The following is a 21,089-nucleotide window of genomic DNA, read 5'->3' as shown; positions in this document are numbered from 1 at the left end:
CAAAAACTTCTCATTGAAAAAATAAGTTTATACAAATATCGCAATTTGTGGGATTATTATAAAATGTTACGTAATTCAGATCCTTGAGAAATCGGTTCTATACTCAAGTAAAAATAAAACTATGTCTTTGTAGTAAGTATAAGAGTAGTTATTGTCTTAATACAATTATCTGTTGATCTTGACATAAATTTATAATCTAGCTTAGTACATGAAAACAAGAAAAAGCAGCAAAATAAATAATTAAAATATGCTTGTAGTAAACTGAAAGTTCAGACCTCAAACATCTTTTTAATTTAGACCTTTGGCGTTACATCATGGGAACTTTAAGACTCGGCACGTGACTAGCGTTACCGTAAATCACCATGGGTAGGCCATGCAATAAAAGCCGATTTACCGTCGCATTTTTGCGCACACATTTCACGAAATATACGTGATGCTCTTCGGGGCGCAATTAGGGTTGGGGTTGGATAGAAATAGCGGCGGTCTGAGGTCGAACCTTCGCCCACGGGCAACTCTTTTGGACAGACGAAAAACAAGCAGGATTTATTTGGAGAGCTCCGATCCGGGCGTCAACAGGTGGTTGATTTTTTTTGTGAGAAAACTTTTGCGATACCATTGAGACGACGAATGAGTTCATTTTTGTTTATTACTATTATTTTGTTAAGGATTTTCGATGCTAATAACACTACAACTTTTGCTATAAAGAAATGAGAATACAATATAAATATAAGTATAATGAAAATTAATTTCAGCTCATTAACTATTTTTTAAATTAATAAATTTAGATATAAAAATAATAATAATGATAGCAATTATGCACATAAATTGCATGATTGCATTATAAAATAAACTAATTGAAATGCGAAGTGTACACTGTTGGTCGTTATAAAGAGATTTCCGCTTCACAGTATTGCTGTATATATAAAAAAATTTACCCTACATAAATCTGATTAAATAAAATAAGAGAAAAATTCACGAAAATTTGGTTAAATATTTATCCGGCTTTATTTGACTTTGTTAAAATCGGCTCGTGTGAATTTTTTTCAACCTCGTGGAAATATAGACACGTCCCGGTTAATGCGACGTCTGGCTGTTTTCGCCACTGAAAAGTATTTCGTGGTTCGTGCTTCCGACCAGGAGGTGCTATAAACGAGGATCGTTATACTTATGATGGTTGTGTGCCAACTCCTAACGTGAAAACTTCGGAATTTTCACCAAGTTCCATAAATCACAAATTTTTTTCATATCGCATAACCCGGCTCACATCAAATATTTTTTAATGTGTCGCAGAGAGCTTTTTTTTACCATCTACATGAATACAGAATACGCAAAAATTGAACGAACAACGAGCGCTTAAACCGGTCTTAATTTATGTACGACAAGAGCATGAAAGCGGTATGAAAATAATAAGGAAAAGTAATAATACAGAGAAGCTTTGTTTTAAACACGAAAGCTCCGAACAAGAGCTGAGTTGACCTACATTAGAATTAATGTGTACCTTCGTCATAAATGGACAATTATTATGTAATAAAAAATATAAGTGTGCTAGTGAGCTTGTTATTAATTAAGAAATACGATAATTTATATAGACTGGTAACTAAAATGAAAAAACATTTACACGCTGATATATTAGTTTTCAATGTTGTATCCTCTTTGTAATGTTTATAATATTTGCTTAAAAAAATATAAAACTGGACTTGAAAAACTATAGAAACTGTTAATAAAACAATTATTATAAGAAGGTTTATTTGAAAATGAATGCAGTTTTAAATGGTTAGGAGCTTTATCGCGAGCTTTTATAACACCAGTACAAACAACATCTGTGTTAATTCACAATGCTGCTGTGTGTGAGATTTTTTCTGAGCAAAAAGAGAAGGGTTTTTTCAAAGCAAAAACAGTTTTTTTAAAACATTGTTGTTTTTGCTTGGACAGTGTGAATTTACCAAATCTTGCCGAGGCAACGCTTTACTTTCAGCACGTGCTTAAAGTTGATGTGTTAATTCATAAAGCCGCTAAAAATAATCAAGGGATGATTGGCTAAATCAATATCTTACTATTTTTTTTTATGAAGGGGGCAAATTTAATATAAAAAATAAAATTTAATATAATTTTGAAAGTAAAACTAATTTAAAAGCAAAAAATTGCAGTGAGAACAATTGTGAAAAATAAATTACGTTAAGCGCTACAGGTAAATTGTTTTTTTAATTATTTTTAAAATTACTTAAAAATCACAATAAAAAATTATGTTCAAATTAAGTTCTAAATTCAAAATATTTTTTGTATGGTTTACTAAAAAGAATGATAATTAAATCACATTTTTTTTCAATTATACTTAAAATTTCGGAAGATGCCTATGTAATAAATAATATAAATTAACACACATTGCTAGAGTTTTGAGGAAACAGATATGATCCTTATCTGATATGTAAACTTAACCCTTTATGTGCTAGGTGCGTATAAATCCGAATCGCCGTGGAATCCCACGATCAATAAAAAAATAATTTTCATAAAAATTCACGTAATTATTTAACTAAACGGTAAAAAGATTTAATAAATATGAAGCAAAACAATGCTATCATTTCGCCGGATTCAATACAATTTTCAGTGGTGACAAACTTGGGCCACAATCTAGTTTTTGAAAGTTGTTATAAAACGATTGATAGTGATTTAAAACGATTCATTACAATGATATTATAACCTTATAAGAATCATTATAAAATAATACAATTTCTATATGCGCGATTTCTTTTAACCATCTGTATATTTGACACTGTTTTTTTACGACTTCCAATGAAGAAAAATGCCACTAAAGCGTGCAAATTTTTTTTTTTAGTGCTTGGTTAATGTGCACACAGACCTTAATTCGATATCAGTGATAGGCCGTGTTCTGAAGGGCCGTAAAAAAATTATGCTCATTAATTACAAGACTCACAAGAAGCCTAAAATATTGATTGCCTGGGCTCGTAATAAGGTATTAAATAATCAAATACGTGAAAATCATACTGCTGCACGACAACGCTCGATCATGACTAAACAACACTGCCAAAAATATATATTTCCGAAAAGGAAAAATGACATGGAAAGAAGCCGCATATTATTTTATGATAACATTGTAATAATATATTTATAGAGCTCGTTTTTAAATCTAATATAAATAAATTTATTTATTTTTAGAATATCTAAAGCCGGAAGCTTTCTACGTAATCACCTATTTCGACATCAACTTTGCTCGTTAGTTTATATATATAGAACAAGCCTTAATGTCAAAGTGAGTAAATCTATATGTAGATTTTTTATATATTTTTACGGCTGAATAAACACAATCTTCTTATTGTGTTTATTTTTGTATCGTTTCAAACGAAGTTTAATTTTATCGAAGGCTCAAAGTGCTTTATGTTTTTTTTTGGCCAATTAATATTTATATCATAAATAGACGGATCAACGTCATTTTTGAAAACATTTAATTACTAAAAATGTATGTTGTATGTATGAGTATATGAGTATGTATATATACGAAAAATAACTTACTTGGGCAAAAGTTGATATAAAAGTTCTTCACATTTTCTTTTCTCCTCGAGATAATCTGAAGTACGTTCTTCCACCAAGGTCTCCAAGTTGTTGGCATATTGTTCCATTCGAGTTAGAAGTTCGTCGAGGATGGATGAAGATTCGAAATCCCTGAAAATAATATCATTGAACTTAGTAAATTAATAAACAAAACTTATATACACAATATTTTTTTATTATGATTTTACATTATTATCTTTCACGATATTTATGAATTTAAATATGTAATATGTTAAAAGACGTTTAAATACAAAATAATATATTTTGGGCATATAAAAAACATTTATTACTAGCGATATTTATTGCTTTACATGTGATAAAACGAATTTCTTACTTTGTTCATGAAAATATTAAGAAATACTAATTTAAAAAAAATGTTTAATGAACAGCTACACTTATTGAAGTTTTTTATAGTTCTATATACAATAATATGAAAAATAAAATAAAACATTTATCTTAATAAATAAAAACGTATTATTTTAATACACAAAAATTATATTATTATAAAAAATATAAGTAAGATTAAAAATAATACATTGTAAAAAAAAATCATAAAGGCGCTGAGATACAATACCGAATAATAACCAAAAAAGGTATTTCAAGAATCTTTTCTAAGCTATTTATATTAAGATTTGGATATCTGGTTATTCGGGTATTTCAAATTATAGATCCCGATTTAAGAAAGTGCATAACTGACAATTTATAAAATGCGTTCCTTATAACAAAAAATTTAGCATTTTTTTAATTAAGATGTTATTAAAAGGAAGAGCTAATTCAATACTAATGAAGACTATTTTTAATAGCGAATTATGTGTGTGTATTGACTAATAATATGCATAGTATTTGAATATGTTAACTATTTTTTTATTGTAGCAGCATATGTATATTTGGTCACATTTGTACATATAACAACAATAACGAGAGTTGAATCCAATCAAAAGTAAAATTTTCCAATTCGACATTTCCCCGATTTCAATGCAATTTGCGATTCATTCAAATAAAATATCACAGTTGCTTGCAATGTGTTCGTTTCAATATTTCGCATAGCTGACAATACATATTTTACCGTCGCTCCAGAGGTAATAAATTTTAGCAAAGCCTATTTTGTTTCGAGTGCATTGTAGCGCAAAAGTGGAACAAAATTGCATTCCACTTCACATAAATCTCACTCTGTTATACCTTAAACTTTTCTCAGACACACACATAAGTAAACTTTTAAATGTAGTTTTGATTTGGGACGGTAGGAACGTTGCCATCTCCAGCGCCGCCTGTTACAATATTTAGAGGCACTGTTTTATAAACTGTATGTACGTGTGTGGGATTTGTTTGTGATGAAAATATTTTATTAAATGTAGCAACTAAGTACAATGCACATAGAATGACATAAATAGTACTTACATTAATACAATGCTGGTTAACTAATTTATTATAGTAAATATTCCAACGTTGATATAAGTACAATATTACTTTGCCTGGAGCAATATTAATTTCAGTTGTTTATGTAGGGAAACGTTTCCATGGTGATATTATTTTTTATTAGCAATTAATTTCGGTAAAAAACAAATGATATATTATATTTCAATTTGACTTTAAAAATATTAATAAATTTCAATATAATTAACACTAACATATAATATTGATTTTATGAAATATTAAATATTTATATTTATTTTATTGATTTAAAATATATAATATACCATTCTCCCACTTTTCGGTAATTTTTTTAATCCACTAAAATTATATTTTAAAGGCTTTGATGCAAAATATTTTGACAGCTTTATTTATTTACTTCCAGTTGAATGAACATATACAGAAAATGTGATACTGTTAGAAAGAGTTATATTACTTGTACATATCATTGAGTGACTATGCAAATCAGCGTTTGATAAAATAATTGTGAGTACCGCCTATCGTCGTCGTCTTTGTTAAGTGGTGAGATATCGATTCAATCAAAGCGGAACTAAATTATATAGTATAAAGAGTAAAACTACTGTATAAAATCGCTACAATAAACATTTTTGATGCACAGAATTTTTATTATTGTTGTTTAGGTAATGAAGAAAATTAATTGCAATATTTATATTTTAATAACACGCCGTTACAACCTGACAGAAACAGCCCAATGCGTTACAGTGGGGTAAAATCAGTTAAAAATAAAATAAGAACTAATTTTACATAGGTTATTAACTAATTTTATAAATTAGTTATTCACCTGTATTAACAATTTTTTTTTTGCAAAAATAAACAAATCTGATTTTATTGATATAGTATGCTGTGATTTTAATTGTGGAATTTTAGCATGTTTAGGTAAATTTATCGATTTATATACAAAAAATAAATATTTTTGCCATAAAACTGATTACAAATAAATAAACTAATACTTGATTTTAAATTATTTATATTATTAAGTTTAATAAACACAAACAATGTAAGTATTAAAACCACAAAGTGTCGGTGATAGATATATAATTAATTATTTTTATAATTTACAATTAATATATAATATGTCACTATGCAACTTAAGAATTTTTTCGATAAAAACGCATTTTTATAATAAAATTCAAGTCTGTTGCAGGGTCCTGAACCCAAAACATCTAGATTATTAGTCTAGGTCTTGCAATTTACGCTATTACGTTTCTAAATTTTACATATTTATATACAAAATTTAGCACAAAATTTAAATCTGCATGAGCTAATTATAAAATTTTTGTAGTTAAAACAATATTATCTATACAAAAAAGCATTCAAAATAACTTATTTTTTTTTTATTACAGATATGACTATTAAAATTTTATAGGTTTTTCTAGTGCGATTATATAAATAATAATAAAAAATATGCTACACATCTTAAGAAGATGAGGAGCATTCTATAATATATCATTTTTCCCATCTCCTCATAGCTATCGCCGAAAACATCGCGTGTTTGGCTAGCTCGTTGAGATATTGGATGATATTTTCAAGATGAGTGATCTAAATCGCTGACGTCTTGGCCGTGACGGGTAAGAATAAGGGACGCGATCGCGACTCTCTAAGGCATTTTAAGGATCGCAGCCGCTAGTCGCCGAGCATTGATTGATTGTCGACACCACCCCTCGGCAAGTTAATTTATACACATTTGTTAGTACACACATGGGAATGAGTTACTTTTACATATAAATAGTTTCAAGTTTTAAAAAAGTATTAAAAAATACTGTTGATCCTCTTTTCATTTAGTAGATAAGATATCGCTGAACATTTTCATTCTCATTTTCCTTTTCATACTACACAATAGAACCTAAGTAATTTATGAAGCATTATTTTTTACGCACAGCTTAACCACTTAAGCACAATAAATAAAGGCGCAGGCATTCTACATAACGGCCGGATTACACACATTATGTGTTTTTCTTCTCACTCTCGTTATGAATTTCTTTTAATTGACTTTCCCAAGATTAGTCCACTCGATTCGATGGATGGATGAATTGCTTCGCATTTTCCCTAGGGTCCGTTCTCAAAGTATCCACTTTACGAGCGATATAAATAAAATAAAAGGTCGGAATCCTGTCCAGGTTCGCACAGTAGGTACATTAGCTAAATTGCGAATGTGGTAAAATTAGAGCACTCTGACCTATCCGCCAAAGTGCAGCTTGAGATACCTAATGCCGAAGGATAAGTCTGTCTACTATATTCATCCAACTACGTACTGTATGTTATAGTCTAGCGTTAAAAACCCTTGGGAGGTGGTTGGAAAAAATCGATCATATCTCATGGCGCTTCGGGAAATTACAAGGTAAATTGAATTGGATCTGAATTTAAGAGGTTTCAACGAGGTTGAGTTGTGTGGAATTGAAAATGTGATTATAAAAAGTAGATTTAAGTCTTCTTGATAATAATATACAGCTGCATATATAAGCGATTTTAAAGACTGTATTATGTAAGAATTTTTATGTTCGCAGTATAGGATCGATACTTGTAGATTCTAATAAGAGTTGTAGGTTTTTTGTACCAATATATTATTATGTAATATCAACCGGTTCACCGAGAAAGGAACTGATGTACATGAGGCGTCAATAGTACAATGTGTATTTTACAAACTTTATGACCATCGAGAACCTACAAATTATCCCAAAACATAATTAAGGACGGAATAGCGTAGTTCGTAACGCCTCAGACTAGTAACTATGAGGTTGCGGGGTTGAGCCCCGGCAGCGGTCTTGAGTTTTTTTCAATCGAATTCAATCAGAAGCTAAACCAGACAGCTCTCATTTTTATAATAATATAAATAAATAATATCTGTATATGTTTGTGTATAATACACATATTCATACATTTTAATAATATATTCATAGCATACAATAATTTTCTAGAGAAGATTATAATAATAACATAACCATTAATACATTATTCATTAAACAAAATATATTTTAATCAATATTACAATACGTTTATAAGTATGTTTGTTATAAAATGAAATTTAATTAAACATCAAAAGATTCTACATTAAAAGTATGTTTAATTCCATACGTACTTAAATAAACAATACCTTATATCGTTGAATAAAACATTTCTACATAGGTATATATTACAATACACGGGTTGCGGCTTTGTTATTTATAATAATGTATTCATTAACGATAAAGTATGTAAATGTGGTAAAATAATTATAATCATAAAGATACTGTGTTCAAGAACGAAATTAAATCTAATATTAAATCAAATCTTCATTACACAATAATGAGGAATAAATCGATAACCGTATAAACTCTTGACTTTAACCTTTAACTCGCTGAATTCACAATAACAATCGCATTTCAATAATTTATTTCATAGGATTAGTTTGAAATGTTTCATTAAAAATAAACACTTTAACAATTATTTAATATGTAATTATAATTAACAATCGCTTTAGGGTATTTAAAGCTCTAGACTACTGACCCAAATAGCCAAGCGTACTATACAGCAATTAGTAAGCTGATGTGTTTCCAGCCACTATATCTATCAATATTGGAAGTAGTGCTTTCAATACCGACTTTTAATATTAAAATGGTATTATTTAATTAGTTAGAATTAGAGTATATTTTATATTTTTTAGGAGTATTCGCGTTTAAATAGGATACCATTTGGATTACTTTACAACACTTATTCCAATAAATTATTTGATCAAATAAAAAAGCGTGACAAAATGCGCGATCATTATTAGATTATTAAACACAATATATTGCATTGTTAAAATTCAGAGAATATAGTAAAAACATTTAAAGAATATTCGTTATTTTTTACTAAAAATAATATTTATGAAACTTGAAACTATTTATATATAAAATGATTTATTTAAAAATTATTAATTTAGACGTTATTTAGTTAAACTAAATTTTTATTCAAGATATAATATTTATTTTCAAATTTCTTTAGATAAATTTTAATAGTTAATATTTTTTAAATTATTTTTACATACATATTATATAAGTAAAGCGAAAATAATATTACTTTTTCAATACATATAGTTTATAAACAGTAGGAAGTCTCTGTAAAACCATTTAGAAATTATTCATAGTAAAAATAAAACAAGAAAAAAAAGTGTACAGTTAATTTGTGTTTTTTTAATACTAATTAACCAAATAAGGTTGGAATAGCAAAGTCCGTGAGGCCTAGACCGATAATCTAAAATCCACGAGTTCAAATCTCTGCTGCGTACTCAATTTTTTAATAATAAAAATGCGCTATTATTTAAAACTGTCTCGAGTAAGTGTTTAATAAATTTAAATATACATAAATAATTTTTAACTAATTATATACATAACACTAATTTATGGTAGTTAATATTTATTTGTAGGTATTTTAATATTTAATTTGATAAAACAAAGCAATTACCGGCAAGTCATATATTATTTTTGTTTATTGCGCTTTTAACCCGTTAATCAAACAGGTTATTTTTTACAGCTTATGCAGAAATTTTTTCAAGTGCTTAATATATCTTGTTTAGCTCAAGTTTTTGATTCCCACCGCTTTTTACTGGTGATAAGAAATATATACTATAAAATCAACCCGAAAAAAAAACAGTTTATTTCTCAAAACCTATTTCCTATCAATTCATATTGATAAATAATATATCAGTTTTAGTAAATAACAACAGTCCTTAAAAATATTTTTAGAATTTTTAATAGACAGGTAGTGACTGCAGATTGTTTGTTACGGGTGTCATAAGGACGGCAAACGAGGCGCCGCCGGCCGTCTTACTCTTGTCGCGGTCGCCAAATGAATGTTGGCTCTCGCCTACGCTACGTGACAGTGTTGCTAATGTGCCACCTAGCTCGTGACCAACCAAATACGTTGCCCCTCACAAGTCTTATAAGTATTAAACCAACAATGCAGCACAATAATGAAAGACCTCACGTATATAAAGGTAAGATTTAGGGAGTTGGATTTAGAAATTTTGCAACATTATTCGTATTAACCTGATATTGCTTAAAAAAAATGTAACAATTTTAAAGTGTTTAGAACACTATCCTAATCAAATATAAATTTAGATATTAGTCCTAAAATTTATTTTTAATTTTTTAAAATTCACCCTAATCATGTCAAAGTTAAATTTCTTTCTAATACGTACATATTTTTGCAAAACAAGTCTTAATAAATTTTATTTAATATCTGCAATGTACTATCACATAGTTATTTTTTTAAATAGAAGTGATGCAACAATAGCAAATAAGAATAATAATAATTTGATCGATATATTACAAAAAATGTGTGAAATTTATATTTTCATTAGTATAAATATAATTCCACTAACTGTTTCAGTGAAATCAAAGATATCATTTAACTTATAGACGCTAGTAAAAGTATTTTGTGCTCAAAATTTTTTATGACAGTTTGCTATTAAAACCCAAACCAAAACAATAGTTAGTTCAGAACTTTTATTTATTCAAGTTGGGTTTGCTGAGTTTATTTAAATTATGTTTAATTTTTAACTGTAATACAGCAATTGTTAAATTAAATTTCATAAATACTTTAAAATATCAAATATTTTCACAAGCGCCTATCAGTTAAAATATATTTTTACCTGTAAAAATATATATTTACTGGTGAATATGCATACTGATTTATGACACTAAAGCGCCATAGAAAATACATTTCACTGGCAATATAATTTAAAAAAATCATGCAGTGCAGTGTAAACGGTTTTAAAATAATGTTATATAAAATAAAATACACAGTAAATATACAAATTACAAAGACAAATTTAGCAAATGGAACAAAATATTATCTAACATTTGTATAATAGTTATACATAAAAAAGCAATGCAGCCTAATAGCTGTAATATTTTTTTATTATTAATTTACACGAAACTTAACGAGTCGTCTAAATCACCATCTTTATATTTTATCATAATAATCTTACATTTTTCTAATTTTTTTTTTATTTAAATTCTCATTAAATTGATCAAACCCACTGATTAAGGCTATTAATTTCTCTGTTTTAAAGATTAAGACTTTAATTTTTGCTATAGAATAGAGCTCTTAATAACCTCATATAATATTCGCTAAAAAAATTAAATATGTCATAAAAATAGTTTTTTGCTTCTAAACAAGTTTAGTATTATAAATTGATCGGGCCACCATACAAACTTTTATAAGACTTGCAATTTTTTATCGCTGGTAATATTTGCCAAAAAATATAATGTCACCTTTTTGAAAAATGTAGGTAAATTAAAAAGCTTACACATTTATAACTCCGTTGGATAAAATTCTACATAAAAGTTTGCTTATTAAAAATTTACATCGAAATAAAATAAAAAAAAATGTTTTTTTTTGCTTTGAAACAAGTTTTGTATTAAGTTGATCGGACCTCCGTACAATATTTTATAAAACTTGCAATATACTTAAGGCTGTTAATTCCTATGTTTTAATGACTAAGACTTAATTTTTTATTATATGTAATTTTTTGCAAAATGGTGGAAAATTTAAAAACTTAAAATATAATGTCAGATAAAATCCTATTAAAAAGTGATCTCATAAAAAATGTTCAGAAGCTAAACTTGCATCCAAATAAAATATAAAAAAAAAAGTTTTTTGCTTTAAAACAAGTGTTATATTAAAATACGCTTTTTGAATTTTTAAATATATATATATTTATTGAAATTTAATTATATATTTAGGGCAGTTTTTGTCTTTGAAATGGTGCATTAAGCCCTTAATATTTATTGTGAATACTCATTAGTATTGCAAAATAAATCTGAATATTAATTTTTAATATTTCTTTTATTAAAAAATATACAACCTACTACAATATGGTGCACTTCATTAAATGCTATCGATTTAAAGTTTATTTCCATATTTTGTACACAAAATTTAAAAAACTGTACTCTTAGATTTATTAAATCTATTATTATCAATCAATCACTGGGTATTTACAATGTTCTTAAAATTCTTAAATACAGTTCATAAAGTTGAACCTGTCAATTTTTAATCTGATTAATAATTTTAAAATACAGAAATAATATTTTTAAATGCTTAAATTAAAAGTTTAATAACACGTCTACGTTTGTAACTTTTTATATAAAGAAAGTAAATATTTTATTTATGGTTCTTTTCCTGTAATTGAAAAAGCTCATCTCAAACGGCGTGTGAAGTCGGAATGACAAAAAGATTATTTTACGGATGGAAAAACAATACATAGCTGTGCCACGTGGAGAAAACATTTCAACGCTCGCCAGATACTGTATTCGTAAGTATATTATACTGTACCAAGGAAAAACTTTTTTTCAAGATAGAAAACAGACGATAAATGTACGCTCGCATACATCTGGGTGTTGTTTTGCGTTTATTTCAAGGATTTTCTTTAGTTATTTTCTTTGTGTTTATATAATATACAGTCAGAGATTCGTAGTAAATAAATACCCTAGCGTATTAAAAATGACAGACTTTTGATATTCATATTTATAAAAAATATTATTCACATTAACCGAATTTTTGTTATCGTAAAGCTATCTTAGGATTAAGACAACATCTCGTAAAGCTTAGGGAGTTTGCATTAAATGGAAAAGATGGTCTTCTGAATTGCTTTACAAAGTCTGATTGACTTTATCGCGTTTAAATGTGACCTTTTTCATCCTGTAACCTTAGTAATTGGTCTTTTATTATTCTAAAGCTCTGCTGATATTGTGTTCCGTATGTTTAAATGTTGCTGTAGCTAATAGACATTTTAATGTGTGTTTATAAGAGTTTATTAGTAGAACTATATTTATTGATTATGTAATTATTGTAAAATAATTATGTATATACATACATCAGATTTAAGTAATCAACTCTTAATTTTTATATAAAGAAAGCCTCTTCTATAAGATATCACCGTTGACATTTAGTAAAAAAAAATTAAAGAGCTTCAAATTATGATTCTAAAATCTCATTAAAATTTTAATGTAACATTTTATGAAATTATATTATATAAATACCACTCAAAGCTGTTACCTCAAGAAAGTGAACCGTCAAAGTCGAGTTGAAATTAATTGACAATTAGTATAACGCTTCGTTTGTAGCAAAACTAAAATATATACATACACTGCAATGATCAGTTAACTTATATATACATATAAATATTTTTTTTTAAAATAAATATAGCCATTGTATATATATTATGGTTAGCTATCTAATTACAAAGAGCAGTATATGCTTAAAATTTGCTAGCAGTGCTGAATAATATGTAATACATACATTTATACAAATTATCATTCGTTGAGTATGCATAAGAATTCAGCGAAAAATGCTAAATAAAAAATGTATATTTTGTTATCTTCGCAGAGGATCTGCTGAGTTTACCCTCAAGATTACATGACACTTCTCCATGGGGATTCATTGAATTTGACCAAAACACACTGACCCAAATTTATTTTATAAGCTTGTGTATAATACAAATATAAATATATTTTATTAAGAAATATATCTTTACGTCAGATTTTATTTAATATTAAAATTATAAATTTATTATTATTACAATAAGCAATACATTTGCAATGAATTAATACTATTACTTTAAGTTAACATTCGTTAAGGAAGTGCTTTAATTAGTGGTTAATTGACTAAGAAAGCACCCTCTAAAATTAATCTATTTGAAACGGGAATCTAAATCTAGTACAAGGCAATGAATGTCGTTCTTAAGTGTGACTGTAACAAGATTAATGACACATACTAAAGTTTATTTATGTGTTTATATAACGACATTTTTAAATGTATGTTCGAAATAATGAAATACGATTTAAAGAACCGCTAAAGGTAAATATTAACGAAAAAAATACTTGTTCGAAAATAACGATAATTGGACACCTGAGTATTAAATTATAATTTGAGAGGCTTAACCTTTGAGTTTATAAATCACTAAATTACTGTAATATATAGTATTATATTTAAAAATAATTAATAAAAAAATGTAGAAACATCTTTGTAATAATTTTGTATTAAATATATTAATAATAGTAGTATTGCATATATTATATATAACAGTAACTATGTATCTCACTGTATTCTATAACATATTGTTTACGTTAGGTCACATATTAAATAGCACATTGTGTATTGTTTGTTGCCTCGGAAATATGACGAGGATTAATCAAATCTTCTACATTCATGAAACGCTATTGTTTATTCCAGTCGCTGTCAACCATTGAGTTTATGTCACGTTGTTAAGTTGACATAGTTCGATCCTTGCTCAAAAGCATGATGCGTTTGAATAGTATTGGAATGCGATAGAAAATCAGCAATAAAAAACCGTAAAAAATCAATGAATATCTTCAAATATCAAAAGCACATAAAATAAAATTTAAAATAAAATGTTTTTATAAATAACTCTGTACAAAATATATTTTTGCCATAAATATAATACGATAATGCTCAAACCTTTGACTTTGGTTATTTAATCCAAATATGTGAATTTATTTAAATGGTTCAAAATGAGCAGCTATATGCACCAGTGGCGGTGCATTCGCATAAGCTGTGGAAGCGCCGCTTCCCTATTTTAATTTCTAAAATGTATATCACATTTATATGAAACATTATCATAAAAAATCTAAACTATTAGGTTATTATATATTTTAAAGACGGTATACCAGTTAATTGTATTGCAACAAAAAAATTAGCGAGCCCACTTTTTCGTGTGTAAAAATTTGAAAAGTAAAGGCTACACATTTTATATAGTCTCACATATATTATATATACACATACATATATTATGTATAGTTTCACTTATTTATATAAGCTGTTGTTTTATTTTCATTTTATTTTTTAAGAATTGTAAGCTAAAGATTTTATTTATGGCTTTGTTTTAATTTTTTTAAAAGATGTGATTTAATACACCTTTGATTAAATTCATTTTATTGCTTTTAATGATATTTATTTTTAAGGTTTGGTTCATTTTTTCACTTTATTTTATATGGTAGAGATTGTTTGTTGACGGTTCTTAATGTAAGATTAAAACAAGAGTTTGTCGATTTTTCTACCGAAAAAAGAACCATTGTAATTTTTTGTATTGTAGTTAATTATAACTGATCGTACTTTAAAATGGTAAATAAATTATTCATAAAATATTGTGAAATTAAATTTTGGGCATAAACCAGACCGGTTTTAATTTTTAAAAAGGTAATAAAAAAAATAAAAAAATCGGCATATTAGCTGCAGGTGTTTATATTAAGAAGCTATTAACGAATAAGTTTTTAAAATTTAATTCACCGAAGAATACGCACTTGTTAAGCAGAGCGTCATTATGCACAAACAACCCCACCTGGCTTAGCTTAAACTAAGGTTTCTTTACCGACTTTTTCGATTTCTTTATACCTGGAAATTTTAATATTGAGTCGCTAGTATTATATATTTTGCTTTATAAAAAGCTTAAACTATTTTGCAATCGTCGGTTAAAATATTTTTGACAAAATCAGGTATTAAAAAACCGTTATGCTAATCGACAACCAACTGACATATAATTTATTCCTAATTAGATAACTGATAGATAGGATTTATTTTGATTTTTTTCTAAATTATTAGATAAAAATAAAATAATAAAGTATTTAATATTTAATATGTATTAAAAGTGATAATGCTTTTTTATATGATTTACATAAAAATCTAAGTAAAACAAAGTTAAATATTTATTATTTAAGGTTCTGATTTTTTTTAGTAGTAGAAAGATTGAAAGGGAATAAAACTTGTAGTATAGTATAACATTTTAGTGATAGAAAAAAACTGATTAGATTTTGAAAAATCCCAAGCATTTGAGAGTTAAGTTGTTTTCGTTATTAACACATATATAGCTTTTTTGCATATAGAAATGAAACTGATATTTTTCTATAAAACTGTGTTATAATATTTTTTTTAACCACGCCATTGTGATGATTTAATTGTGAAAATTAATATAATGTTTAATTACCGAAATGGAATATAAATAAGAATATTATATATAAACTTCTATATATATTTCTCAAAAGATTTATTTTCGTCTCAATTCTTTAATTGAATTTACTCAGTTTTTACGTCTACTCCATTTAAGAACGTCACGGGGGCAAATTGGCGGAAAAGTGAGATGCGAATGGGTCAAAAATAAATTTGTTTACATACACTTGTGAGAGAAAATATTATATATATTTTAAGCATGACACCTTAAGACATTATAAATATATTTATACCTACAAATAATACCAAAAATATAGATACAATATTATATTGTAAACAATGCCTTGAGAAATTGATACATATTTTATCCTTATTCCCAGAATCTTATTATTAATAATTCGATTACGATATGCCTTTAATTATATTAAGAAAATATAGCTCCTTAAGCATTGAGATTAGGTTTGATGTTTATCGAATATTGTTTTGATATATTTATATGCTATAATACTCGACACAACTGTTAATCATAAATTAATACCCAGAAGTCCATTCGTGTACCGTGTTATTAAAATTTGCTGACAGTCCCCCGAAGGCATTTATTATGATAAAATTTCCAGAAGTTTGACTGTAATTAGTATGTTTCAAATAATTTCAATTTTCCTTAAATTACTTACGATAACTGAGACGAAGAACGGAAAGTTGGTTACTCAGCGAACTTTGCGCTAGTTATACATTATTTGATATAAACATTTCCTGCAAAGTATTTTTAAAAAATCGATGTGCTCTTAAAATAAATGTTATTTCATAAGAATCTACAGAATAGATTTCATTAATACTTTCTGCAATAATTAGTGGCAACTAATATCATAATTATTAATAAATTTTGCAAATCTTTTGTATTTATACAGGTAATCAATCTTAGCATTTCAAACCTAATTATGATAAATTAGAAATAGCCGCCGTTTATTTACAGTTAAATTGACGATTTCGTAGCAACAAAGCTTACTGTTGCTGGATCCCTTTAACCCTCTGTATATAATTTAACTGAATTGCTTTAAAAGCGACGTTCGTTTCGCTCCGTTGTTTTCGTTTTGCGAAACGAATTAGGACAAAACTAATAAAGCACGTGTATTTGTCGTCGTTTTATTTTTCTCTCATGGGTTCGGACCTAATCCGGGGATCTTTCGATATTGATACGGGTGCCAATTTGTGATCCCGAAAGTCGCGGATAAAATCCGAATTGGTTCTCTATTCTTGAATGGATCAATCAACAGTTTATACGGTGCAAATACGATAAGGTGAATGGGTATAAGGATTTGGAACGTAATTTGCGTTGATTAAGAAAAATCAGTGTTAACTTATGAACATATATATGTAAAAAAATATTAGATGTAAATATAACGCGATGTTCAGACCATCGTGGAATGAATGATTTTTAATTAAGTCGAAGCTTTAACGTAAGTGAGTTTGTATAAGAAAGTGTAGTAGGTACGTACTAATGGAGTTCAAAACAACCAAAACGTACAGCGGTTGAACTAAATGAGGTCATCGCTTCAACAGCTCCTTTGCTAAAGGAATAGAGATAAAATTTAAGATGAACTTCAAATTTAATTGGAGTGAGAGAACTTCTAATAAAGTCGTCTTATTGCCAAATCTGAAACGTATAAATATCGCTCAATGGGAATTAATAAGGTTTTCTATAGAATTTCAGTGGATATCGTTATATTTTTCACGCTTTTGTGTAATACAATATGAAAGCAATATTGTGTTGTATGTTACACTGGAGCAGTGTTGATAATAAAAATGAATGCGTAATACTGTGCTATATAATTTAATCTATATACGTACATGTTGAGGTTTAAACATTTTTTGGATGAAGAAAGACATTTATTTTTAACTACTCATATTGTTATGTCATGTTATTCAGATCTCATGGAACATTAAACTCAAAATGTTGTATCCCGAGGATCACTACCATGATTTTTCATACAAGTAACATTATAAATATGAATTGGTGCTTATTATTGCACTCTAATCTATAAAAAAAATCGTTATCAACAATGGATATTTAATTAATGATATAACGATCATCTTATTATAAAAATCATAGTGAATAATCACATATACATTTATTCGTAAAAATGCGAAAAATGTATTTGATATCATGTCAATGATTATATTTTTGTTTAAAAAAATAGTGACGTTCACATTAATTTGTATAATTATACCCTTATAAACAGTCGTTTACAAAGCGGGTTGCATTCTAGATTCTGGATGTCGAGCTGACGTAAAGAGGGAAGCGGCTACTTTTTCGATAAGCAACTCCGTACTTGGATGCTGTTTATCCTATTATATACCCACGATCAGGCTGAGAGAGGTGTATTGAAAATTAACTTTTTGCTGTCATGAATGCAATTAGCCTGTTTTTTGAACTGTAATTGTATGAGTTTTAACAGATTGTAACCTGTCACCTAAACAGGTTTGGAACGGCTGTTAAATATTTTGAACAAGTGTGATCTCAAAGTTTATCATTTGTTGTATTATATCAACGTATGTTATAATAATAAAAGTCTTGAATGGCTATATAGTTGATTCCGTCTATTGTCACGTACGGTCCGCACTTGACAGCACGAAAAAATACTTTCATAACTGTTACGTTGGAGTTATCTGATGGGCATTAAGTGTTTTGAACAATTTTTTTCGCTAACAATTGTTTTGTATCTGTGCCAAAACAATTGAATCACAAATTAGTCTTCAAATCTTATTCGAAAACATTGCTTTTAAATTTACAGTTAATTTATTGAGCTGTAAAATATATGGAGTAATTTACAAAATTCAAATATCACAGCAAGATTTGATAATATCTGTTTTCCTGTAATAACTGGTTTGATTCTACTTATTAAAGTCATAGTTGTAAGATCATTAAAAATAAATGAATACTTAGCTAAAATAAATTGGATCTGATTTTGATCTTTAACATCCTTTCACATATTTTGGTGATGTTTTACTCCCAAATTCGAAAAATATTTACAACCATCTCTACGACAAGGGCGATACGACACTCGTCTTGATAAATGCTCGCTCGAATTCACTTCAAAGGGATTCGACATTTTCCATTCAAACACTTCTCGCGAAGAAGTGGGTTAGTAGGCAGCGTTTTCTCGAATGTTTTTCGCGTCTCTCGCATTTTTGCACATGGAAACTTTTTCGCTCGCTTCACACCTGGGACTGGAAATTAATGGGACGCCGTCTAAATCTTGCGCTCTATACAGAAATAGGTACGTCTCCAATTTGCTCGCTTCATTATGACGACCCGGAAAGGGGACTGCGACGCCTTTATTAGCGTGCGCCCAGAGAAAATATTTTATTTATGTACTGCATAAATTGTGATTTAGCTCCCGAGAACGCCGTAAACCTTGCTCTCGAGTGTACTGGGGAGATTATATTTTTATTAATCAATTTCATATTTTTTTTCAGACGGACATGCTTTTATGTTAATGTTTGGTTTTTATTAACAATTTGCCTTTTTACGTCTGTGTATTCTTTTACTATTTTGGGCGAATTAACTGAATCTACTACATTTTTTTAGCTTGTTTATAAATATAATAAAAAAATGATTAAACATGAAATAGTAATACAATACATTTATATTTGTGTTAAAAATATATTTTTAACAAACAAATTTTACGTCATTTTTTTCAACTATAATAGCCAGTTCATTTAATCAAAACTATTTTAATTTTTAATCTAATTTATTAGATTGCTTTAAATACATATAATATTTAAATGTAAGCAGCAGAAGCTAACCAATAATGAGCACCATTAGAAACGACATATATTTGGGAATTAAATTACTAAAAAAAATATTGTAAAAATACAAACAATAAAAATATTTCACATAGATAAAGATATCAACTATAATATACTATATTAATAGATTCGCATACTATTTATTATATCTATTTATATTTTATCTAAAAAAAAGAAGTGAAAATAGCAAGTCTAATTTTTTGAAAAATGAAAAATTTTGCGAGACCAAAATGCCTTATTGCCACTAATCAAAAACATGTATTAAGGGGAGCAAGTAGTTAACTTGACAGCGATTTAATATAAATTCAGGTTTAAGATACATAGTATAGTTCTTGGTTAATTGCCAATGAATGTGAGCGAGCACTAAACTTCCCTTAGTCTGGCCTTGTGTATAAAAGCAGATACGCAACGTCCAAATCAATAACTTTATTTTAAGAGTCACTCCCGGGAACCATAAATTCGTCAATAACGTTATCCTGATATAATCCGCCGCCCATTGTCAGATAGAAAAGATCAAAAAAGCAACCGCTTCCCTCTTCACGGAAAGCCGCTTCGAAAATGACTGAATTCTTTGGACACAGATATAAAGGATTTTATGTATACTTAATTGATGATAATAGTGGAGAATAAATCCAAAAAAATTATAAGCATTAATTTATATTTTTTCAATATGATGCTAGAATATATACACCACTGAAAATAAAATATTATGGATTTTAAACGATGGACCATCTATCTTTATATTATACAAAACATACACTTGATGAAATTCATCATATTTTAAAGAACCTAAATCCTAAAGATATTTATATGTAAGTTAATAAAAAATATTATTTTTTCGCTTGAGAGTGTGTATATAACAAAGTGCTGAACCATCTCGGATAAATCTTGACACTCTCAGCTGTTTTAAGCTATCTCATTTAACTGAAAACCTTCACAATTCCTAATCTTTAATATACTATTACGTATATATATATGTATATATATAACACAAATTGAACTTGAAATAAAGTAAAAAGATAAGAGTGGCCATAAGATGAAATATAAAAATGTAAAAAATAACCTTGATGAGGTGATAAGTAAAAACAAGGTGAGAAATAATAGTTAAGTATTCTCGTGTTGTAGTCAATTAAGCTGGTAACAATTTAGGAGTATCTTAAGTGTATTTATGTTACATGCTGAACGTATATACATACATATGGATACATAGAATCAAGGCCAGGGAGAGCGATCAATGCAAATCCTCTTACAAAGAGTATGAGGTCAAAACACCTTTTATGTAAATTTGAGATAAATCTGAATTTTAATATATAAGTGAACACATGACAACCAAAAATCGCACTCTGAAGTGTAATATA

The 21,089-nt window shown here is 27.7% G+C and overlaps 1 protein-coding gene across 1 annotated transcript in view; it reads right to left on the bottom strand.

Moving 5' to 3' along the window:
- LOC148231221 (receptor-type guanylate cyclase gcy-28-like) overlaps window positions 1-21,089 on the bottom strand; it is a 122,737-nt gene that overhangs the window by 25,255 nt on the left and 76,393 nt on the right. Inside the window, exon 4 of the mRNA XM_088194824.1 lies at window positions 3,529-3,678. Within this exon, the coding sequence (XP_088050950.1) occupies window positions 3,529-3,678 (150 nt within the window). The remainder of the gene's footprint in view (window positions 1-3,528; window positions 3,679-21,089) is intronic.

The sequence above is a fragment of the Plectrocnemia conspersa genome, unplaced genomic scaffold, assembly GCF_051122295.1.
Source record: "Plectrocnemia conspersa isolate PC_06_02 unplaced genomic scaffold, ASM5112229v1 ptg000010l, whole genome shotgun sequence".
NCBI lineage: Eukaryota > Metazoa > Arthropoda > Insecta > Trichoptera > Polycentropodidae > Plectrocnemia > Plectrocnemia conspersa.
This window is presented reverse-complemented; position numbering and strand designations above follow the sequence as displayed.